Source organism: Haliotis cracherodii, unplaced genomic scaffold (genome assembly GCF_022045235.1).
Source record: "Haliotis cracherodii isolate W230 unplaced genomic scaffold, xgHalCrac1.p SCAF_4, whole genome shotgun sequence".
In the NCBI taxonomy this organism is placed as follows: Eukaryota; Metazoa; Mollusca; class Gastropoda; order Lepetellida; family Haliotidae; genus Haliotis; species Haliotis cracherodii.
Genome location: NW_027266297.1, coordinates 42,883,162 through 42,908,158, shown reverse-complemented (window position 1 = coordinate 42,908,158; position 24,997 = coordinate 42,883,162). Strand labels below are relative to the sequence as shown.

The 24,997-nt window shown below is 37.8% G+C and overlaps 2 protein-coding genes across 5 annotated transcripts in view; one reads left to right on the top strand and one right to left on the bottom strand.

Annotated features, from left to right (window-relative positions):
- The window catches only part of LOC139478915 (transcription initiation factor TFIID subunit 2-like), a 36,135-nt gene extending 29,889 nt beyond the window's left edge, over positions 1 to 6,246 (bottom strand). For both annotated transcript variants that reach the window (XM_071261600.1, XM_071261601.1), the window contains exons 1-9: positions 6,061 to 6,246; positions 4,546 to 4,598; positions 4,239 to 4,311; positions 3,740 to 3,830; positions 2,863 to 2,981; positions 2,405 to 2,546; positions 1,230 to 1,424; positions 964 to 1,066; positions 420 to 538 (exon numbers count right to left, since the gene is read on the bottom strand). In XM_071261600.1, coding sequence (XP_071117701.1) covers positions 420 to 538; positions 964 to 1,066; positions 1,230 to 1,424; positions 2,405 to 2,546; positions 2,863 to 2,981; positions 3,740 to 3,830; positions 4,239 to 4,311; positions 4,546 to 4,598; positions 6,061 to 6,106 — 941 coding nt within the window. In that variant the 5' untranslated portion in view covers positions 6,107 to 6,246. The remainder of the gene's footprint in view (positions 1 to 419; positions 539 to 963; positions 1,067 to 1,229; positions 1,425 to 2,404; positions 2,547 to 2,862; positions 2,982 to 3,739; positions 3,831 to 4,238; positions 4,312 to 4,545; positions 4,599 to 6,060) is intronic.
- Positions 6,247 to 6,445: 199 nt separating this feature from the next.
- Positions 6,446 to 24,997, top strand: part of LOC139478196 (ADP-ribosylation factor GTPase-activating protein 1-like) — a 108,709-nt gene continuing 90,157 nt past the window's right edge. For all 3 annotated transcript variants that reach the window (XM_071260571.1, XM_071260570.1, XM_071260569.1), the window contains exons 1-7: positions 6,446 to 6,603; positions 11,432 to 11,541; positions 12,994 to 13,165; positions 15,571 to 15,773; positions 17,171 to 17,239; positions 19,067 to 19,166; positions 20,136 to 20,192. In XM_071260571.1, the coding sequence (XP_071116672.1) occupies positions 6,544 to 6,603; positions 11,432 to 11,541; positions 12,994 to 13,165; positions 15,571 to 15,773; positions 17,171 to 17,239; positions 19,067 to 19,166; positions 20,136 to 20,192 (771 nt within the window). In that variant the 5' untranslated portion in view covers positions 6,446 to 6,543. The remainder of the gene's footprint in view (positions 6,604 to 11,431; positions 11,542 to 12,993; positions 13,166 to 15,570; positions 15,774 to 17,170; positions 17,240 to 19,066; positions 19,167 to 20,135; positions 20,193 to 24,997) is intronic.

The following is a 24,997-nucleotide window of genomic DNA, read 5'->3' as shown; positions in this document are numbered from 1 at the left end:
CCTCTATTGTGTGTTTTCGTTTCCTTTGCGTTTTGAGTATTGGGCACAAGCACCTACCCCTCAACCGCAATCCCTTACTCAAAATCCATTTTAAGCTGATGATTAGGCTCTAGTTATCTCATCTATTTTCAGCACTGCCAATGTAATCACAAACAAACATCTTATTAGCTCTTACATGTTATTTTGTTGTACATGTATCTGCAAACAATTGTGCAGTTGTTCAGTAACATACGGAAATCAAAACAAAGGGGAACCAGTCTATGTGATATGGAAGAATGTAATTGCAGAAACTGGGTACAATGTGCAAGGCCCATTACTTGTGTCCCCCGCCATGATATTACAGTGTGCTTGCTCTAAGAACAGTGTATCCCTTTCTCTGTTTGAGCAGTATACAAGCCTAATTCACAACTTTTTACTACCTGAAGATGGTCATAGTAGCATAAGAAGAGGCATCCACGTAACTCTCGTCCACAAACACCTGCTTGTAGCAGGAGTAGGGATATCTGCTGGACAGCAGCTCCTCGTAGAACTCAAAAGACTGGAAGAAACAATGTAATTTAGGAATGAAAGACATCTTTAGGTTGGGGATGATGGAGGTGACACTAAAGGCGGTCAAACTCACATAAGAAACTTAAATAGGCCGAGGAGATGCAGATGATTATAGTTTGTTTGTTTGTTGTTTAATGCCGCACTCAGCACTATTCCAGCTATATGAAGACGATTTTCATCATCAGAGTCAGCGAGCCTGACCACCAGGTCCCACTAGTCGTCTCTCACCATAAGCATGGGTTGCTGAAGACAAATTGTAACCAGGATCTATACTTGATTCATCAGCGTACTATCTCCCTATGCAGAATGCAGATCATATTGATAAGATATTTCCAACGAAGATTTCCAGTTTGCTCACCTTGTGCAGGTTTCTGCCTACTGCCTGTACTCACGTTGAACCCGAGGAGGACTTACCTCATGTAGGTAGCTGGTGGTGTGTTTCAGCACTGACGACAGGTGGGGCAAACAGAAGTGGGTCACTTCATGCATGTTGGGATCAACCAGGATCTCAAATGGGCTGCAAAACAAACAGCTAGTTCACATATCTATGATTGCCCATATATGTATTTTCTACCTAGTCCAAGAATAAATATTGGATCTGAAAAGTCCCAGCTCATAAATCAGCAGATCCATGGAAGATTCTGATCCCTGAATACATTGACTCCTAAACACTGACGTACCCAACGGCCAGGGCTATGTTCGGGGCTGCGGTTGGTGTTGACAAGTAGTAATGAAAGGTCTTCTTCTTCATGTCTGGTGTGTAGATGACCTCAATCAGATCCCCACAAGACACAGCAGTCATCTCTCGGTCAACAGTGAACTCCAGCTTCCATGAACACGGCTCTGAAAATGTGTCCACACAGGGGAACCATAGCCTGCCGAAAAAAATATTGTGATAAAAAAGAAGAAGATATATATGTTAGGTAATCAGACAATGGGTTTACTTCCCCCAGAGAATGTGTACTTGAATGTTAAATCTGATTAACATAAAATATTTTATGTTGACAACTACACAAGAATAAACAATTAAAACTCTATTCTGCATCTTCCATTCATTAGATCTTAAGTCATAAATGTCTGAAGTACAGAACAAGGCACATAATATAGATGATGTTCAATCCACAAATGTTTCTAATTTGTTGTTACAGGTAAAAAAAACAACTGATTGTCAAAAACATGATAGACGGATCAATGCTTTGACACGTTGGATGTTCACTAATAAAGTGTCAATAAAACTGACGAATCTGAACACCAATATCTGTTCAGTAAGGCGAAACAACTCTTATAATGTCTTGATTATAAAGTTTCAAAACACACATATATTAAAAGACATTCCCAAAAAATATTATTGCCAGTTTGAGTTACTGCCAACAGCAATTAATTACTGTAAATCTGGAAATTAAGTCTCCAAACTAATATGACTGCTGACCCCTAGCTAAAAATGTGACTCAACATCAATGCGACTCACCCCACCCCATCCCTAGTAGAATGATACATATCTTTACATTAAGCTTGACACCACGAGTGGGTAGAACTTTTGACCCCAGCAGTGATAACTCACCGGATGCCTAATGTGTAATTCCCATTCTTTGAATGACATTGTTATATATTTGTTGCAATTGCTGCTCTTTAAACTGTGTTTGTGTTTATATTCAAGTTGGTATTTCCGCTATCCAAAGTGTGCAGTGAGGCTGTCTTATTGTTGGAAGGTCATTGGAGACACAAATGCGATGTTAATTAATGCGAGCAAAGACCACTCGCATTTTCACATTTAATTCATGCTCGCATTAATTTCGAGATTTACAGTAATTAACCTGTTGTTTCTCAACTTTTCATGCACCACAGTACACACTACCTTGATGAATTTTCATGGCCATAGGAGAACATATGAGCTCCCCTCTCAGCCAAACTACCTTCAATGTTGGGCACAACAAAATGTACACCTCCTTTTGGGCTGTCAAGTGAAAACTCAATGGAGATCCTTATGGCACGCATGTCTGGAATTACAATAATCATCGATGTAACACATTCTCTGCAATTATGACAATCACAGAGTTCATTCACTTCAGTTCATGTTTTGTGCAGAGTAACTCACCAGAAAGAGAATAACTTATATTTCTTAAAATATACAAAGTTAATTTTTGATTCAGTTATATAACATCGTTATTTAATACCAAAATTACCATATGCATGATGAAAGGCCATGTGTTGCAAAATTACAATGCTTCATGTAATGTTACCTGGATGTAGTAAGTAATATTCAGAACAGTTCAGCAAATTACAGGAGGAATTCCAAAGGCCAATATGTCTTACCTGCCATTAAAGGGAAGGCTTCTTGGGGGAGCCTGATTGTCACCTCCCCATTGGCATTGTCTGCTTCTACAGCCGTCATGGCCGACAGATGACAGTTTTGGAAAAAGTCAAGGTTCCGCCTGAAAACATCATTTTCTCATTAGCTGCAACAAATGAGACTGTTTGGTGGTTTCAATATTATGACATGTTAATGTTAGTTGATGAATGTTGTTTTCCCAACAGTCAGCAATATTCCAGAAATATCAGCAATGACCTGTAAATAACTGCATTTTCTCCAAGGAAAGCAAATGTTGATCCATGTAGTGTTACAATGACATACAGTCCGGCCAATGTAACCGCCCACTCCTCCTCTTACTCATCTCTTGAGACAAGCATAGAAAGAGGAGGATAAGTGGTTACAATTTGTGTCCAGTCTGATTGCTCGGTTTACATATCTCTTAAAACAAGCATCTCAATGGTGATTCAGGGTTCAAATAGGTCCAGAGGAACCAATGATTGTCATATGAGGAGACTAAATAGATCAGATGGTCACTCGTTGACTGCACTGAGTGCACGTCATCATGGACCGACAGCAAGGGATGTTGCTCATACTATCAATCACTGGTTTGTTCAGTCCAGACTTGATCATTTACAGGTCATCATCATATAGCTAGAATATTGCTGAGTGCAGTGTTAAACAACACACAAACTGACAAAGTTTAGACAGATATAGAATACTGGTAACCCATTCATTCCCCACATAGTGCAAATGTAGTATGACCAATTTACTGTTATTTCATACACAATCGCAACATGATTTCCCCAATAAACAGGTACGGTAAAATCAACAATGTTATAAATACTTTGTGTTTTGACATAAATGAACATTAACACGTACTGTTTGGCATCTCCTTGACAGATCTCCAGTGTTGGGTCATTGTAGAGGAAGGCCGCTTCCCAGGTATCATTGATACATACTCGGTAGATTCCTAAGCTTGTTAAGGAAGTTCACTGGTCTGCATTCAGAGTATTTAACGTTCGTCTATAATATGAATGAAAACATCCTAATTTCTATAAGTTAATGCGCCATTTTTTTAACCAACATGTCTAAATACATGCACATTAATGTTCTACCTCAATTTCTAATGTTTGAAATATAGCCTGTGAGAAAAAAGGTCCATGTCATTGCCCGAATGTTAAAAACTGAAAATTTATGTCCTAAAATTTCAATACAAGGAGCTAACCTCAAGCAACCCACAACCCCAACTGCTGACCGGGTTAATGGTGCATTACTAGAATGCTTGTGTGGGGTCTACCATTGTGTAATACTTAATATCAGACCAGTGATTCCGCATTAACTTGAGTCGTAACTAAAAGATCAGACTAGGAAAGGATACTGCATTGTTTACTGTTGATCTTTATCCTCCGCAAGTCTGGCTTCTGGGGATAAAGACTCAGCTCCACATAACCCTGTCAATAAAAACAACCTGGATATAAAGTGTTTACAAAAAGAAGTATATAAAAGATCCCATTAAGGTCACATAATTCAAACAATAAATTATCATGAATTATGCTCTCTGGTCCATTATATTTATGATTTTTGACATCATGAAATACAAAAGAAGAGCTGAAATGAGAATGGCTTAATTTGAAACTTCCAATTAATGTTAACATTACTTTGTAACAAAAGTTAATAATACTTACAATCAATGATTGTTTCTCGAAGTTGATGGCAGTGATACAAAGTGTCTGATGGGCTGAAATAGAAAGGTTATTGAAATGTCTGTATTCAAATGTAATATCTTAAGATATCTTATCCAAGTAAATAATAATATTTGAAATAATATTATTAGACATCCTACCTTACTGATGCTAAAAGTATGCTTTTCAGTTTTAGCAAGATTGGTGAGATGATATTCCCTTGTTACATTCTTGTTACATTCTACCCTTTGTTATTTTCCACCTTTTGTTATCTTATTAATTTTGTCCTTACATGTACATATATATGTGCTCTCTGCCTCATGGCATTCATTCACCTGATGAAGGAGAAACCATATACTCAGAAACATTCTGTTCCTCATAATAAAGACGTTGACATCCAAATATTCTCCTCCTTTTGATATTTCTCGATTTCAACAATTTTCCTATCATGTCCATACATACAATTATATGTGGTCTTTTTTCATTCAAGTGCTATTCAATATCATATATAAAGTGGTGTGCCTTTGGAGCAGCATTTTATTGTCTCCTTTTATGAAGTCATTGTATTGTTCATAGTACCATGTTACCAGGTCTAAGACAGACACCTGTGTGTTCAATATGCAGAGGTTTCATTGAAAAATTGAAAACAGTTCATTATTCCATGATGGAGATGCATGTAAACTTTTCATGGATTAATTAATATGGGCTCTTTGTCAGGTCCAGGCACAACACAAAGTTTTTAGGTACAATCAAAGATGTATATATACATCTGTACACATCTTTGATGCAATCCAATTTCAATACTGCACTCAAAATACAGTGTGTTTGTAGGTTTATTTTACATGTGTGAAAAGAACGGTAACTCTTCCTAATAGGGATGTAGTTCTTCATTGGCACCTTTTACTTAATATTTCAGTGATGCCTTCAAGTTCCAATGTATGTTATTATCACACTACAATCACTGTACACCTCAAGACAAGGGAGATAACCCATATTGTCTATTCAATATGGCGGCAATATTAATTACTAGAAAACTTGCAGATATACATTTTCTGCTAAAACCAAAAGTCGAAAAAATGGAATGTGTCCTAGAATCATTTCTTCTGTTAATTTTTGCATTTATACTTCTCTCATTTCAAAAATGGATCTTATCGGAGTGAAGCAACGTAATGCTTTGATTCAAGATCCTCCGATGTTATATTATTGTAAACTATATGTGCTGATAACAAAACTTAGAAGTATTTTGTTGATATACAAGATGTTCTATGATGATTATCAATTATGTTCCAAGTCTATGGCAAATGGTAATGCTATAACACAGTTGTGGTTGATAAATGTTTGATCGAAATTTATGTACGTTTTGAAATCCAGTGTTGGGTCCAGTGTATGACTTTATCATGTTTTGGGGGTGATTAACAGAAATGACAGTTCCAGTCAGGGAGTGTACTAATAAGCAGCTGTTAAGTTACGAGTAGGGAGAGTTTTGGTAACTTCAAATTTAGAAACATGGAAACGTACATATTTTGTATGGACGGTGATTATCAATTTTCGGTTCCTTCTTCATTTTTTGTTTCGTTGTCTGGTGTACAGCAAATAAATATCTTCAGTCTTCATAGCGCAACAATACACACATCATGACACATCGGCAATCAGCGGCTTTCCCCCTGTTTACTTCGTGCTATTCATTGTTGACTTCAGGGGGCCGCCATTTTATAAAGAACAGGTTCATATTGTAGTTTCGTATTACAAACTTAAAGATCTCCTTTTACTGAACACGGATATTTACGGGCAGTATATTTGACTACATCTTTTGAAATCTGATTTTCTTGTCATTTCTGGATGACACCTGTGATAATACATCTTCATTGTGCGAAAACAACACAAACCACTTTACTCTAGTACATTGATGGCGGATTGACAACTCACCAGTTGACTTATTCAACGCCTTGGAAAATATCTGGTAGAAATCAATTAAATTTGTGATTTCAAGAAAACGGGAATATGGCTAGTCCAAGAACTAGACGGGTTCTAAAGGATCTGAAGATTAAAGATGACAACAATGTAAGTTGTAATATTTGTTGGTGAGGGTAAAATAAATTTGTTTACGTCAGTGGCCGTTCTCACGTGTGATGTCATTGTGGACCAGCCACCTGCTAACTTTCAATATGGGATTTCTCTTTAGGATATATATCTGGTTAGTTGATATAAAGTCAGAAATAGTGTTGATTCTGTTATTGTATATTCGTGTCCAGGAATAATGTCGAAAATGTTCTTTTCATTCTACATTTTTTATGGTCTTCAAGAAAATCTCGATTTACGAGGACAGAAAAAATGACAGCTGCAAGATAAAAGGATTTACCTTAGAGTGTATATAATACAAAATATAAATAGTCCCTGAACACATATTTTCCTCTATCTGAAATTGTACAAACATGAAAAAAATGTTCATCCTTAATCATTACAGCAAAGACATATACAATATATACAATATAATATACGTCCGTTATTACAGTAATCATGTAATTGATTACAGGATTGATATTTATTTTAATGATGATTTCAACAAATTTTGTCAGTAAGAAACATAATTTGACAGTCTTTTGCCATTATCTCATTTTTATGTTCAAAGATATGTTTAGAGAACTAGTTATTATAAACCCATAGATACCCACAGAGCAATTGCACATCCCTGTCCTATCACAAATAATCGACCCAATGCAAAAGAAAATGTAAAATCCCAACAATACATAGTGTTCAAATTAAGCATAATAGTAAAAGAAAGTCCTTGTTATGGAGTTCCAATGCAAAAAATATTAGATTATATTCATTTATGAACATGATAAATGTTAGCCGTAAATTCTAATATACAACTGCCAAAGTTCTCAAGCACCTCCTTACTTGGTATCAATCACTGGTACAAATGATACAACAATATTTCGTCCGTCAAATAACAGGATACATCCCGAATCAAACTGAAAAAAAACAGATTTCTTTCACTCAGCTATTGTCAATGTTAAAGACAGGGACAGCCATAATTGGTTTGGTTATCAAATCAACGCTGTTTATTTTTTCTAGAAATTGAAGTTGGTTATCATTGGTTGTTCCTGTTAAATTTCACTAGTTCCATTGATACGTATAAATAATTGTGATAACTGGAAAATATGTTCAGTAGCTGCATCCAGTGATTTCACTTCCCTCTGTACTGGGGGTGTATTCACAATAACTACTGATGGTGGACTAAAGGCATAAAAGATATATATGTGAACATCAGAGATCAGTAAGCATAATTAACATGATCAGGCCTGCACAGGACTGTTAACTGCTGATCAGTGGACCATCTTTCCAGGCAAGTGACTGATTGACAGCTACCGTAATTAAAATAAACATCAGACTGGTTCACAGGTGTTTGGCTGCCTGTTGTAATATGCTTCATCATGTTTATTGGGTTCAATGTGCAGATTGTGTTGCAAACTGATGTTTTTGTTGTATCCGAATTTCCTTTTCCATTACCAGTATTTGAAGGAATATATAACTGAAATTATGGGAAATAGATGCCTGCCTGTGTTTTGTCCCATCTGTTCAGTAATAAACACCAAATAGACATGATATGATAGCCCTATACATTTCCCACATTTAAAGTTGAAATTTTATTATCGTTCGGAATACCTCATCATGCCTCATGTAAACCTTGTTGATGGTGCTCCATGAGGAAACACATTCCAACTTTCACTTACCCGATCTTGTAAGTGGTGCTCTGATACGTCGGATGAAAGGTCGTTCTGACATGACCTGTATTGGTATGTCCTCAGATCTTTGTTTAGTGGCAGTGAGAACTAAGATCGGATTTTAACAAGATCGTAATTCGGCACTGATTAGAATTTATTGTTTTGAATATATATAAGCGAGCTCCAGTGTAATACCAGTTTTATGAAACAAGTGAATAGTTCTGGTATCTGATGAGTGAAAGCATGTGAGATACCAGATTTATTCACGAGTTTCATAAAATCTGTGGTACACGTGAATGAGTTTAGTCCTTTATTTATTACTTGCCGTTTATAATAATGCTTTCAAACACAGCATAATCTAATTGAGTTTAATAGAATAATTCTTCAAACATGTCAAAAGTTGACATATATTATTTAATACCAAATACAACCCCTACCTTTAGAATTCAGGGTTTGTAGTGCTAAGGTTATCATAACTCCCATACTTTAACATAGACTTATGACTGTCGTTGTACTACTATCGCCTTGTGGACATGTCACTGCACCACAAACATGACAAAGTTTACAATCACGTCACAATGTCCTATTACGTAATTTGTGGAACTTTGTTAGAAGTTCCACCAGCGAAACAATGCCATGTGACGTCAGCCAAGCAACAGAGTTGCAGGGGTCATCGAGTGTGCATAAGTTCCTCTTAGTGATCTATCATCTCTAAACGCAATGTCATTGAAAAGGCCCAGAGATGTTGGGAGTTTTCAATATTTGTTAGTGAAACTTGTTCCTGCAATACATAATCACATGCTTTGGTAGTACACAATGTGTAACACAGCTGTATGTATATTAAATGGGTGATCTGTTCATGCAAGTAATAAAATCCCATCTTCTATTATGTCTACTGTTACAGCTGTCAATGATATAAATAAAGTGCCTCTCATTGCCAGCTAGTTATCTATCATGATCTACAATATTACTTTTGTCTGTGTTACTAGTAATATGTATCTCAGTTCATTTGAAACCGGAGTTGTCATAATGTTTTTTTCTTTCTCATCAAATTACATCCACTGTATTTAAGACAGCAAACTTAAGCATGGAAGCAGTGTTTGAAATTAATATAAAACCCAGCAAGTCAAGCAGGTGACCCATAAGTGTTACTTGGGAATCTTCAAGGAGTGCATAAGTTGCATTAAAAGTATCTGCCAGACAGTCAGACAGGTGGAAGATACCTTCATGCAGCCCAACAGAAATGTTACCAGCCACAGGCAGGCAGGCAGGCAGGCAGGCAGGCAGTAATTTCAGACTCTGCGTGGAAGTCAAAGGGTCCTTGTCACAACCCAGTTGTTAACATGGTTAAGTGTTAAGAAAAAATACAGGTCCTCTAGGCATGCTAGGACCTCCCTTAACTTCCATCACTGTAAGATGTCACAGACCTGATCACTAGTTTTAAAACAGTACTCAACTGAACATGTGAAAGATTATGTTTTGTTATTCACTTCAGAATGGTCATTGCCCTAATGGGGCAAGGGTAACTTTGTGATTAAGGCATTCACTTGTCAATCCAAAGGTCCGGGTTCAATTCGCCATATATGGTTACTATGTGCATGATGTGTGAAGTCCACTTTTGGTGTGACCCGTGAAGATCCGGGGTAGAATATGTCTTCAGCAACCCATGCTTGCCGTAAAAGGTGACTAATGGGATTGGGTGGTCAGGCTCGCTGACTTGGTTGATGCATGTCATCAATCCCAATTGCGTGGATTGATACTCATGATATTGATCACTGAATTGTCTGGACCAGATTTGATTATTTACAGACCGTCGTCATATAGCTGCAATATTGCTGAGTGCGGCATTAAACAACAAACCAACCAACCAACCACTTCTGGTGTCTCCTGCCATGATATTGATGGAAATTTGCTAAAAGTGCTGTAAACCCCAACTCACTCATTATCCTATTTGCCATCAACACTCTTCATGATGAGTTAACAAATCTGAAATAATTTACTGTACCACGGACCAATGCCAACAATTAGGATTCACTGCTATGATTTAAAAATATCTCTGGCCCCTATCTATCCAGCAGGGTAAGATCACACAGGGATGTACATGATGTATGTAGACATAGTATTAATATTACAATGTCTTCTTATATCAGTGAACACCTTCTAAATATGCTGAAGGGAGTAACCAAAGCTTTCTGTTAAGACATAAATATACTAGCAACAAAAAGAAACTCCGCATTGTTATAATTCTGTCTAAATTTGAAAATATAACAACGACAATTCAATATAAAATTGAACAGATTGATATTGAGATCATAAGAAGATGGCAGAGCAGGATGTTTGATGTCCATGACATTGATGTTACAAGGCCAAATGCGGTGCAGGGGTCAAGCAACAATGTCACAAACTTTATAACAGGTCTGCCCACTATGAGCAGTGATAAAAGCAGTGCATCGCAGCGCATGGAGTTTATCAAATGGGCATGGAAGGCTTGTGGAATGCCATATTCTCTGCAACTCTAATGCCAAATCGCAAATGGTATCTAGTGGATTTCATCCCACACATGCTCTATACTAATATCACACTACTATCATGACTATGTCCACCTAATGAAGATCCGGCTTAGAATTGGCCTACAGCAACCCATGCATGTCCTTAGAGGCGACGATCGGTTGGTCAGAATAGCTGACTTGATTGATGCATGTCATCAGATCACAATTGAGTAGATCGTGGCTCATCGTGTCAATCACTGGATTGTCTGTTTACCAATATGAACATGAATTGGGAAATATTTAAGTCCAACTCGGAATTTTTACTGGCATTTGTTACTGATTTGGGGCTGAATGCTGGCCTCTGAGCAGGTTTATATAAATCCCTGAAATGGTTGGCTGCCCTAGTCATCACAGACCTTATCGGCTACGCTTTAAAGATGTGGGTTAGAATTGGTTTCCAGTAACCTATACATGTCATAAGAGGCGACTGACGGGATCAGTTAGTCAGGCATGCTGACTTGGTTGATGTATGTCATCGTATCCCCAATAAGTAGATCTATGCTCATGATGTCAATCACCATCAACACTGGATTGTCTGGTCCAGAATCACCCAATTGTGTGGAGTTTAACAACAAACAAATAAAACAAAAAGTAATCTGGTAATGTTTATTTCAGAACTGTTTTGAGTGTGGAGCTCATAACCCACAGTGGGTGAGTGTCAGTTATGGGATCTGGATCTGCCTGGAGTGTTCTGGCAAACACCGAGGACTTGGAGTACATCTCAGGTAAAGTGATTCAGAGGATAAAACTGTTCCAGTCTCTTTTCAAATTGTTACACATTTACTTTGTAGTCATTTAGTCCTGTTGCAAAAGTATATTTTCGTGCCATTGTCAACACTATGTTTGTATTTAGTCTACAACTTATAAACAGTGACAAATTTCTCTTTCTCATTCTAAGTCATAAAAGGTTTCTGTGATTATTTGGAACTTTTCACCACTACATTTGTCTCCCAAGAAAATCCCTGGATACCTGCTAGCACCTCACAACATGTACCTCACACAGCACTTCACAGCATGTACTTCACACAGCACCTCACAGCATGTACTTCACACAGCACCTCACAGCATGTACGTCACACAGCACCTCGCAGCATGTACCTCACACAGGACCTCACAACATGTACCTCACACAGCACTTCACAGCATGTACTTCACACAGCACCTCACAGCATGTACTTCACACAGCACCTCGCAGCATGTACCTCACACAGGACCTCACAACATGTACCTCACACAGCACCTCAAACCATGTACCTCACACAGCACCTCACAGCATGTACCTCACACAGCACCTCACACAGCACCTCAGAGCATGTACCTCACACGGCAAGACCACCTCCGTGGTCTAGTGGTAGAGCGTTCGCCCGGAGAGCGGAAGGTCCAGGGTTCGATCCCCGACCGCTTCATACCAAAAGACGTTAAAAGATGTTACTTGTTGTTACCCTGTCTGGCGCTCGGCATTAAGGGGCTAAAACAAGGACTGGTCGGCTCGGAGTCAGTATACTGTGTCTGAGTGGGGTATTCACGTTAAACTGCGGCATAGTATCTCAGTGAGCTAGCACTATAAATCGGCATCAGTCCGGACTAGTACAAGCAGCCACACAAACAAACACACGTACATGCACGTCGCTATATAAGTGCAACAATCTTGGACGCGGCATTAAACCCCATTTCACCTCACCTCACCTCACCTCACCTCACACAGCACCTCACACTATGTACTTCACACAGCACCTCACAGCATGTACTTCACACAGCACCTCACAGCATGTACTTCACACAGCACCTCACAGCATGTACCTCGCACAGCACCTCACAGCATGTACCTCACACAGCACCTCACAGCATGTACCTCACACAGCACCTCACACCATGTACCTCACACAGCACCTCACACTATGTACCTCACACAGCACCTCACAGCATGTACTTCACACAGCACCTCACACTGTGAACCTCACACAGCACCTCAAAGCATGAAAACTGAAAAAACTGAAAATCGTCCCGGAAGTATGCACAAAACATGGTACCTCCTATTGAAGAGTTCTGCGGTCTAGTGGTTAGAGTACCTGATTACTGATCAGGAGGTTGTTGGTTCAATTCATGTCATCCATAATGAAACAGCTTCGTTTCTTATTTTTAAAAGTCCAATCTCCATGGTTTGGTTGGTATTGCAGCTTTGTCCGGTCAGTGACGATGGACAAGTGGAAGGACACAGAGCTGGAGAAGATGAAGGCAGGAGGGAACCGTAAGACCAAGGAGTTCTTCAAATCTCAGCCTGACTACCAGGAAGGAATGAGCATCAGTGAGAAGTACAACACTAAGGCTGCAGCTCTCTTCAGAGATAAGGTACCGTATTTGCTTGAGGATAATGCACACTTTTTGAAGAAAAAAAACACAGACGGGTAGAAGGGGGTGTGCCATAATGAGTTTTGATGTTTTTTGCCCCCAATGCAAAGACATTACTGTGAGCGTGTAACACCAGAAATATGTCAACAAATCCATACTGAAGTTCGCAAATTAATCATGTAGTTAATGTAACACTGTCTGGTTATAAAAAGTGTTCATTGTATATCTGGACTTATGTTTGTAAGTTATTTCATTAATTTATTCAGAATTCCTGTTTATATTGTTTTAATTAATTTCGGCAAAATCGTGTGTGTAGCGATTAGAAGATTGCACAACTCAATGTTATTAACGGCAACCACGGTAAGATTACCGCTATTGACGTCTTGAAATGAACGTTAGTTGACAGAGAATGGATACATAGATCATAAATGCCATACTTTGACTCGCTAAAAATCTTATTTGTAGTAGTTCAAAGATTCTATGTCAACATGTAGTTCTCACGATCACGTGCGTTGGAGCCTCGATGGTGACTGGTCAAATTGTTCCATGTGAAAAAAAATAACTGGCAATGTGATCATCTGCACGGAAGTGCTACTCTTAGGGTTATTATTATTTTAAATATATTTAGTAAAAGGTGCAAATAAAATAAGAGATAAGGTAGTTATACATTAGGGATGAACAACAGTGAGAAGTACAACACTAAAGCAGCATCCCTCTTGAGAGATAAGGTAGTTATACATTAGGGATGAGCATCATTGAGAAGTACAAAACTAAGGCTGCAGCCCTCTTGAGAGATAAGGTAGTTATACATTAGGGATGAACAACAGTGAGAAGTACAACACTAAAGCAGCATCCCTCTTGAGAGATAAGGTAGTTATACATTAGGGATGAGCATCAGTGAGAAGTACAACACTAAGGCTGCAGCCCTCTTGAGAGATAAGGTAGTTATACATTAGGGATGAACAACAGTGAGAAGTACAACACTAAGGCTGCAGCCCTCTTGAGAGATAAGGTAGTTATACATTAGGGATGAACAACAGTGAGAAGTACAACACTAAACCAGCATCCCTCTTGAGAGATAAGGTAGTTATACATTAGGGATGAACAACAGTGAGAAGTACAACACTAAGGCTGCAGCCCTCTTGAGAGATAAGGTAGTTATACATTAGGGATGAGCAACAGTGAGAAGTACAACACTAAAGCAGCATCCCTCTTGAGAGATAAGGTAGTTATACATTAGGGATGAGCATCAGTGAGAAGTACAACACTAAGGCTGCAGCCCTCTTGAGAGATAAGGTAGTTATACATTAGGGATGAACAACAGTGAGAAGTACAACACTAAGGCTGCAGCCCTCTTGAGAGATAAGGTAGTTATACATTAGGGATGAACAACAGTGAGAAGTACAACACTAAGGCTGCAGCCCTCTTGAGAGATAAGGTAGTTATACATTAGGGATGAGCATCAGTGAGAAGTACAACACTAAGGCTGCAGCCCTCTTGAGAGATAAGGTAGTTATACATTAGGGATGAACAACAGTGAGAAGTACAACACTAAGGCTGCAGCCCTCTTGAGAGATAAGGTAGTTATACATTAGGGATGAACAACAGTGAGAAGTACAACAGGATGGGGGATACAGTTCAAACTCCAGATACTCCAGATTGTGTGATGTGTCACCATGGTCATGTGATAGAAATTAGCGCCTTGATGGATTTTTCCCGATGTTGAACGTGATGCAGGATTGAGTGTAAATTGGCTCCTGGAAAGGGGAGATAATTACTGAATATTCCCTTTTGGATTGTCTCCCTTTTACTGCAAGTTCACAAGCTCCTTCCTAGCGTGTGACACCTTTGTTACACTCTCAGTAACATCACTGCCACCAGTGTGGGCATAGCCATTACAAGAATCTTGAAATTTGCCCTCTAACCCCAAATCTAGTAGCGTTCATACTTTTGTTTATCTCTTTGGGAATGCCATCATAGTTCATTTTGAAAAGATTTACGACTGACCATGTTTTCCAGATAAATTTACTCTGTTGTTTGTATAATCATGTTGGTTCGAGATTGCAGACTGATGGAAAAAAACTTTTCCCTTACATTCTTTCTATATCAATTACATGATAGTTTTAATGAAATAGAAATTCAAATTGACAAACAAAGAAAATAATTTAGGAGGGGTAAGTGTATTTGGCGACACAACAGTCGTCACTTGTTTGTAAACATAACGGTCATTCAGTTGGGCGGGTTCAACTCCAACCATGGCAGCAATAGTATAGAGAGTTCCGCGAATGGGCTATCACTGTGAGGACCTTGGCAAGTTCAATGAATGAATGCAGTTGTCTTAGCCCAGTTTCACTGAACATTTAAAGATGGTTGTCAGCTAGACCAATGTTCCCATCATCTTCCAGGTCGCCACAGAGGCAGAAGGCAAGACATGGAGTATTGAAACCTCCCCGGCTAGAAACTATTTACCATTCCAGCCCCGCCTGGGGTCATCCAGCTCACAGCCCCGTCTGTCCAGTATGGACCAAGGGGGATCCAGCAACATGACTAACAGTCACAGCAGTGGAGATCTGCAGAACAGTTACCATGATAACATCAACTTTCAAAGGTAAGGAGGGGCGTTGGAGTAGCCTTGTGGTTAAAGTGTTCCCTCGTCACGCCGAAGATCCGGTTTGGATTCCCGACATGGGTACAAAAAGTGTGAAGCCCATTTCTGGTGTCCCCCACCGTGATATTGCTGGAATATTGCTAAAAGCGGCATAAAACCATATTCACTCACTCACTCACTCACTCACTCACTCACTCACTCACACAAAGGTAAGGCAACATGATACAGTTACCTCATCTATTGATACATGTTGCGATACTTGAGAGACGATACAATATGTATCGTCAAAGTCAGTTTGTGCCATTTTGTGTGAAATTCTCCATGGTCCAATAGGACATGTTACAATCAAGCAATTGGTGTTTAACTTGCATGACCGGTTCAGCATTATGTTTCCTCATGAATGGTAGGGTAATGCTAGGCCTAGTAGTTAGCAATCATTACAAAACATAGAAAATATTACCTTCTCGATACAGAATTGAAATGTGTATTGTATCCTCAGGTGTAAATTCATGATGCATCAGTGAATCATGACGACCCTTATAGAGGCCGACTATGATTGTCATAAGAGCCGACTGACGGGATCGGGTGGTCAGGTTTGCTGACTTGGTTGATGCATGTTATCGTTCCCAATTTCGTGGATCGATGCTCATGATATTAATCACTGGATTGTCTGGTCCAGACTCAATTATTTACAGACTGCTGTCATATTGCTGAAATATTGCTGAATGTGGCGTTAAACCGCAAACCAACCAACCAACCTTATAGAGGTAGTGTATTCAGAGAACACACAGGTTGGAAAAGGCTTTGGAGTTTAGATTTGCCTTGGAACACCTTTCAATGTTGCTTTTGCAATGAAAAGTACTTGAAAATGGATAATGTGCTTCGGAAAAGCCCTGAATTTTCAAAACCATTCTCCATTTCATGAAGATTACCTAATTATTGCCTGTTGTATGAATTAAAAATGACCTTTAACTACATCACTTGCACTTTTACACAACATTTAGCATGTATGCTGTGTGCGGAATTATGAAAGTCAAGGGGTCCTTGTCATGTAGCCCAAAATTTTAAAAGTTAGATTTAGGGGATCCCAAGATTCAAACACTATAAGAGGAAACATCAACAAACCTCAAGGACCCTAAGAACCCGCTTAGCTGTATAAGGTTAAAATATCATTAATGGGCATAGATTTAAAAAAATTCTAAGCCTGCAACTGAAGATGGATCTTTCACCATGTTGCCTCAGAAGAAAAATATAAATGCTCAGTCAGTTGAAGACATCTGATAAAAGTTGTTATCAATTTTCAAATGTAGGACGTCAGATCACACTCATGTTCTTCACTGGTTAACTTTTTACCAAGGCCTATTTTTTAAAATGTCTTGATGTTTTTTATTTTGTAGTGATGAAATGAGACAGCAGAAACAGAATTTCTTTGATCAAAGGATGGCTGAAAACGCTGCACGACCAGAGTGAGTACAGTCTACTGCTAAACAAACTGAAACCAAATCTGGGTCATCATTGCTTTTTGGGACAGTATGCATGCAATAAGCCTTGCTCCAAGGCTGTGCTGAAAGTTAAGTCCATGGGTGTATAGTAAATCTATCCTTATAATAGGCAAGTCTAGATAAATAGACAGTACAAGGCTGAAAGTCTTTTATAAGGATAACTTGTTCTTAGAAGTAATGATTTAAACTAATGATTATTGCCTTAAAGACTAGTGCAAGTCTAACATGCATGGGAAGAATCCATTTCCTTTAGCAGGGGACTGCTGTTGAGTGTGACGCAGTGTATGTGGAGTTCATGCTCTACATGTCAGGGTTCCCCTGACGCAGAATTCTTGCGTATAGGACTCTCAATTAAGGAAAAATACGTCCAGAAATAAATGACTGTGTCATGACTGACGCAATTTCAAAATAACTATGTTGTTTACCAGCTTTGGAATGAAAATATTACAATTACTCACCTGAACTTAATTCATAAACATTATCTGAAGACAATATATGCAAACATCTTAAAATTTACGTCTAGTTTTTCATTAATCATACAATAAAACATTTGACTCACAAAAAATATTTTTGACTCACAAAAATTCATAGGCTGAGTCAAGGTGATTCTCAGATATTGGAGTCTAGGGGGAACCCTGACATGTACAGTAAACTATGTTTTAACAAACACGCTTAAACAAACTGTTTTTTTTGTTCCAACCGTTCACTGTATATCTTATATTAAATTGATGGATATAATGAACACTCTTATAACGAAATAATGGATATAACGAACTATATAGTTTATGGTTCCGTGGGTAGTCTGTCGATGACAATGCTTATGTTTCCAACAAACTGTTAATCATGGAGCTGCTTTTGCGTCAACAATCATCCTATCAGAACATCAACCTATGGTTGTGTCAAACTTAAATTAATGGTCCCTTTGATTTCGTTATAACCTTACTTTACTGTATATATGTCAAAGTGTCATGTCATCTCTACACATGCACTGTAGTTGCTCACAAAAACATTGTGAAAGATTTAATGTCTTTGACTGCTTTGATATATACGTTTATCACACAGAAATTCTTCTTCAGAAGTAATACCCAAAGGAAAACTTTCTGCTGTTGTTATTGACACATGTATTTTGTGGATCCTTAGGTTCAGTTGTCAGGTCAGGATTTGTCTTAAGTTTGTTTTGTACTATGTTACAGTTATTGAATGTCTGACCTTGATTAACATGGGACACCCTGAAGGTGGTAGTGAGTTTGCATACTTTGTACCATGCTTCGGACAACTCAGGGCATCTAATCATATCTTGTGATCTGACATTTGTGTTGTTCAGTATTGTAATTCTTCAATATTCTAACGCTTATTGCAATTGTTTAATATTTACTCTTTCGTCAGATTTTAACAAGATATTTTCATGATTTCAGCAATTTTGATTTCATTATTGATATGATTCATATGAATCATTAGCCAATTTGACCCTCCCTCTTGTTCTGATGTGATATTTGCATGATTTGTGGTTATGTTATTTTACGTGGAGTTATGTTTTGTGAATGTCAACTGACAAGTTATGTTGTAAACTATTAATTATTTCTGCAATATTTATTCCATTCCAAGGGACTGATGTCTCAAATTCCTTGTCCAAGTTTTATTCTACCATGAATTTGACCAATCAGATTAAGTATTTTATATTCTGAGGTTTCAAATCATAATAATTACCTCTGTTTGAAACAGCTCATTTGACATCCTTGCACAGTGGAACTAACATTTATTGAAACCCAAAAATGTTTCTTTTCCTTTCAGAGGACTGAAGCCCAGTGAAGGAGGGAAATATGTAGGTTTTGGAAATAGCCCTATAGAACCGGAGAATGAAGCTCTCTTCGACATGTCGTCACTGTCATCAGTATGTAGATTTCCTTTGTCATGAGCAATGACATCAGTTAAGCACTGGTAGTTTATGAACAATAATCAATAATATTGCTGTAGATTGAAGAAAACTAAAGTCAGAAAAAGGATTTTTAGATAGGACTTCAGAGAGAATTAGTTACTCAATGCATGGATAACACTAGTCAGTGTATTCCTCGGTCAGTGAAAATGGTCAAAGTCTTGGAGGTGTAGGGCATTTCAGGGCATTACATGCATGTGACTCTAATTATATGTTGTTATTTGACAATTGTTCATTCCAACAGACAGGTTCCAATTTACAAATAAGCCAAATCATTCAATGTTTAGATGGGTGAGAGCAAAGGAATATTGAATAAAAAATAATTGTTTAACATATTGAATGTGAAGTTCACACAATATATATATATCTCCTTTGACCAGAGGCTGGTCAGTTGACCGAAGAACTGACTTATTTGATAGGCATGACATAGAAGTTGACCGATGACAAAATAGACCCAATTTATGGATAGCAACTTCATTAAGTACTGTAAAGATGACGTTTCGGTGTAGATCCTGATACCGTTGTCAAGCAAGTCTTGTCTTATATAAGGATCTTTACTGAAATGTCGCCTTTACAGTAATTATAGAAGTTGTTATCCATAAATTGTGTCCTCCTTAGCAAAACTGACATTTGAATGTGTATGCAAGTATCACAAACATGTTCTTGACTGCTGCGCTACCTCTCACTTGTTTTAACTTCAGTTGAAATGTCACTGGTGTGAGTTTCATGTGCCAAGATTTTTATAAGTATAAATAGATCTTAAAATAGACTTAAGGCTGGACCCTATCAAAGAATATTGAATATGCAAAGAAAACTGAATTTTTTTAAATACAAAACGAAAATGATAACATGTGAGTAAAATACTTAAGTGATTTAAAAACTTTACTGGAGCTCTGTACACTATATATGACATGTGATTACTTTCAGGGCTTATCATCTTGGGCCTCGAGTGCCACAAAATTTGCCTCAGTAGCTTCTGAAAAGGTAAGTCATTTTAAACTTTCATCCGGTCATCAAGCTTCCTAGACTGTTGTCTCGTGAGACACATAGACTAGTCAGGTTTCATTTAACAAAGCTATCCCTGCACTATGTGTGTCTGAAGTCCTTGTTAAGTATGGATTCTAAAGTTTGTAAGTCCCACATCACAGTGTTGTCAATGAAGCTGTCTGATCAGTGTCGTGAGTTTCTTGTGTGTTTCATTTTGTTGGATGTCAATATCTGATGTTAGTGTCAAATTGTTGTTTGTGCTTAAGTAGTCCATACATCTCTTTCAGGGACTGCTTTTCTTTTTTATTCTTTAATGATATCAGATCACAATTTAGTCTAATATTTTGTCAGCCTGGTAATGCTGATCCCAGTAATGCTGATCCCGGCAATGCTGGTCCCGGTAATGCTGATCCTGGTAACGCTGATCCCGGCAATGCTGATCCCAGCTCTGCTGATCCTGGTAATACTAATCCTGGCAATGCTGATCCGGGCAATGCTGATCCCGGCAATGCTGATCCGTGTAATGCTGATCCCGGTGATGCTGATCCCAGCAATGCTGATCCCAGCACTGCTGATCCCGGTAATGCTGATCCCGGTAATGCTGATCCTGGCAATGCTGATCCCTGTAATGCTGATCCGGGCAATGCTGATCCCTGTAATGCTGAACCCGGTGATGCTGATCCCGGTAATGCTGATCCCAGCACTGCTGATCCCTGTAATACTGATCCCTGTAATGCTGATCCCGGCAATGCTGATCCCTGTAATGCTGATCCCGGTGATGCTGATCCCAGCAATGCTGATCCCGGTAATGCTGGTCCCGGTAATGCTGATCCTGGTTATAAATGTCAAAAAGGGAGTAGGGAGATTTTTATCTTTGATTAGAATAAAGAAGTGAAGAAAATATGTTGTTGCACCCAAACAAATATAAAAGTTTTTAATGATTCCAAATGAATCCTTTACTCCTTGCATTTGTAAATATATGAGTTTCTGGTTTGAGATAATATCTGAAAAGAATATTGCCAGGGCCATTATCCCAAGCACAATTACACCATGGATTCACTACTTGTCCCCATGGTTGTGCGTCAACATTTTCTTTTATGACGGGGGCACGGCATCTTCCCAAGGCATGGGAGTTAAATGACTATAAAAGTCCAGTTTCAACCCTTGACAAACTAAGCTGGAATTATGATGTTATATTTTGGCTGGACTAGCAAGTCTCTGCAAAGTCCAATCAAAATCGCGTAATGAAATTGACATCCGGTTTGTAAACTGGTGTGTAGATTTCTGTTGATTGCAGAATTTGCAAAGCCTGTGTACCATCAACTTAGTGTCAACATATATTTTCCAGATCTTTTCATGGTTTTAATCAAGGTGCTCACATGATTTGATACACTTCACAAAGTAAGACCCTTTATATTACAATATAAACCTTGATTATCGATCAGGTCGTCTTCTCTGGGTGCCGCCATTTTGTTTAAAGCAGTGCAAGTGATATTTGAGGTGGGATCTGATTACTCAATAGGAGGGACATAACTTGTAATAGCCACCGGTGAGGCTACGATTGAGGCCAGAAATTCCAGGCTAGTTCAGCAAGGGTAGACAGAGCTCCAGATAAGCTGCGTATCATGCGTAAAATACACATCAGAAATGCAGAAATATGCAGTAAAATAAAATCCAAGCGTATCAAATATGCAACGAACATTACAGATACGCTACAAAAATAAAACTTGTACGTATCATCAAAATATTGTGAAGTAACCCTGCATATTCGTTTAGCAAATCAGCAACTTATTTTGAAATTATAAACGGGCATTCCGTCAACCTTGCCAAACTCCACGATGACAGTTACATCATGATCATTTGCCATCACACTTTCTTGTGGAAGTATCGTGGTATTTTTTAGTCCTATAAAGCATTCGAACCCACACGCCACAAGTTTTCAGGGACTAGATGAATAGTGTTTTTAAATATTTAACTTAAATACCCACATGTGTAAAAACTAGTGGGTAACAGAAATTTGAGAAGTTTTCAGGGACTAGATGAATAGTGTTTTTAAATATTTAACTTAAATACCCACATGTGTAAAAACTAGTGGGTAACAGAAATTTGAAAACCCAGATAGAATTACTGATTCCCAATGATTTTTAAATGCATGGGTAAAATACCCACAACCCCAAAAGCTTATCTGGAGCTCTGGGTAGAAACTGGACTTTAACAGTCAGTTGACTCCCTTGCCTCGGGAAGATGGGGGCACAGTGGTGATAACAGGTATTTGTGAATTATCAAATTACTAATAATCTCTCTGAAACAATGCCAAAAAGCAGAATTGTTTCGAAAACTCCAAAATGAATTTAAGGCTATATTTGATGTTTACAAAATCACATTTCTTGTATGCCAGTTAAGAGAGGCCTATTACATCACATATATTTCACACACAGCTGTGATACCTAAATTCCTTAAACATTTTAGCATCTAATGTTAAGTTGCCTTTGTCTCTAATACATATCATCTAGATGACATCAAGTGAAATAGATCAGGTGTGAAAACTAATGCTATGCTCGGAAAACATATTTACACACGAACATGTATTTAAAAAGTCCTGAATTGCTATTCAACAACTACTTGTAAACCACAAACACTTAGTTATGTAAGAACACAAAACTTTATGAGCAACAACTTCCTGTACTTGCATTCAGCTTGGAAAACTTTCATGTGAACAAAGCCAAATTCAGATTTCTCATTGTGTATCATTTTCTCCTATTTTGAGAGATGCATTCGTCTACTTGTTGCATATGTTGGCTCACATTTTGAGAATTTTCATGGGAAGAAGCACAGCAAGAATTAAGGAATAAAAACTGTAAATTTTGTAAAATAGTTAAATTCAAGAAAGTGTCAGTTTCACTTCAGCATGACGCAATGACTAATGCAACATCATGTACAACAACAGTAATATTTATTTGCATTTCCAACTGATTCTTATTCTGTTGGTTACAATGCAAACCCTAAATAAATAACAATACTCCGATTGTTTCTAATTTCTTACAGGACACATTTATGTACAAATGATCCCTGATCAACAAAAGTCCCTACTTTAAAAATCACACCATTTTGTAAAACTTTGTCATTGGTAGTGACATCATACGTCAACATGGGTAACATTATTGTACATTCAGTAAACTATGGTTAGAACGAACTCAAAGGGACCACTAATTTCATTTGTTATAACGTTAGTTTGTTATAAGCATATATGCAGCACATGCATGGACAGGATAAAAAATGTTTTTGTTATATCTGTCAGTTATAAGCGTGTTCGTTATAAACCCTGTGTTTTTTGTAGTTAGTATTTTCTTTGAGGTGGAGGATGGGTGAATAAAAGTACACAAAGAATGAAGAGAAATAACCACATACATGTCCAACATTACAAGTATTTTTCTTAGTTTAGAAATATTCTTTTGAGTATTTGATGAAAAAGATCCTATCTCATTTTTATCTATTTCAAGCCATGATCTTTGTTGTAAGAAACACACATTTATGTTGTGTCCAAAATACTTCTGTTTTATCAATCAATACACGAGTGTCGTCTTTCTCTGACATTGCCATAGCCATGAAACAAACCTTGACGTCAAACAAACAAGTATTACACTCAAATTACTCGAACATATCAGGTGAATGCAGGGATCTAATTTAAGTTTTAGATAGGGCCATCTATTAGTAATGGTAATTATATTAGTAAATAGTAATAGTATTACTGTTTATGTTTTATGCAGTCGCATTAAAATCAGATCTTAGGTATTGCTACTGCCAAACAAAGCTGTGAGGACATCCCATTACAGGTCACGTTAGAACGACCTTTCATCCAACCAATCAGAGCGTCGCTAGCCAGATCAGGAAAGTGACAGTCAGAATTTGTTTCCTAATCATGCAACCTCGAAAGGGTATTCCGAACGACAGTTACGGTCTTTAGGACTGAATCCATATTATCTAGGCCATCTATTAGCCATTCCAAAATGTTCCTTTGTTCAGTTTTAAAATTTTTAATCAAGAATTTGTCAAAATATATTTAGAAGTGTAGTCACCAGTTTGAAACTAGTGCCGTAAAGCATGAGAAAGCTGCCTTCTGATTGGCTTTTGTCAACTGCTTGTCAGTCATTCCATTAGTCGGGCAAAGTTCGCGAAAGGTTGGTTTGATGTTACCCGTAATGGGATGTCCTCAGATCTTTGTTTAGCAGTGGCGAGAACTAAGATTTTATTTTATTTAGATGGTGTTTTATGAAGTATGATTTCATTAGGTCTTATGTCATGATACCTAAATGTGTTAAGACAGTTTGGTTACTCGTGAACAATATACTACTCAAGTTGATATATCATTATGTCGTTCAGATATTTGGCAGGTTTGTGTTTGCTTACAGTTTACATCAAATTGTCAAATGACAAAAGCACTATTTGTTTTTCAAACCAGTCCCATATTTGCAATTAAGTTTACACCTTTGGATAGGAAGTAAAATATTCTATAATTCTGTGTAATTTTATGGTTCTTGCACAACATTCACTTTTCAAACTAATTTGGCATTCAGAGGGTTAAATCAAACTTACTTACTGGTTCTCAGTTTATAGTGAAATTGCTGAACAGATGGAAACTGAAACTTGTACATACAGATGATGATTATGATGATGATGATGATAATGATATATTCTTCAGAAAAGAGTTCTCCAAACTTCATGCAGAAAGAGATAAAAATCTGTGCAAGAAAATTCATCTTCTGCAACATAGTTACACAATATTGAATTTTGTAGATCGTTTT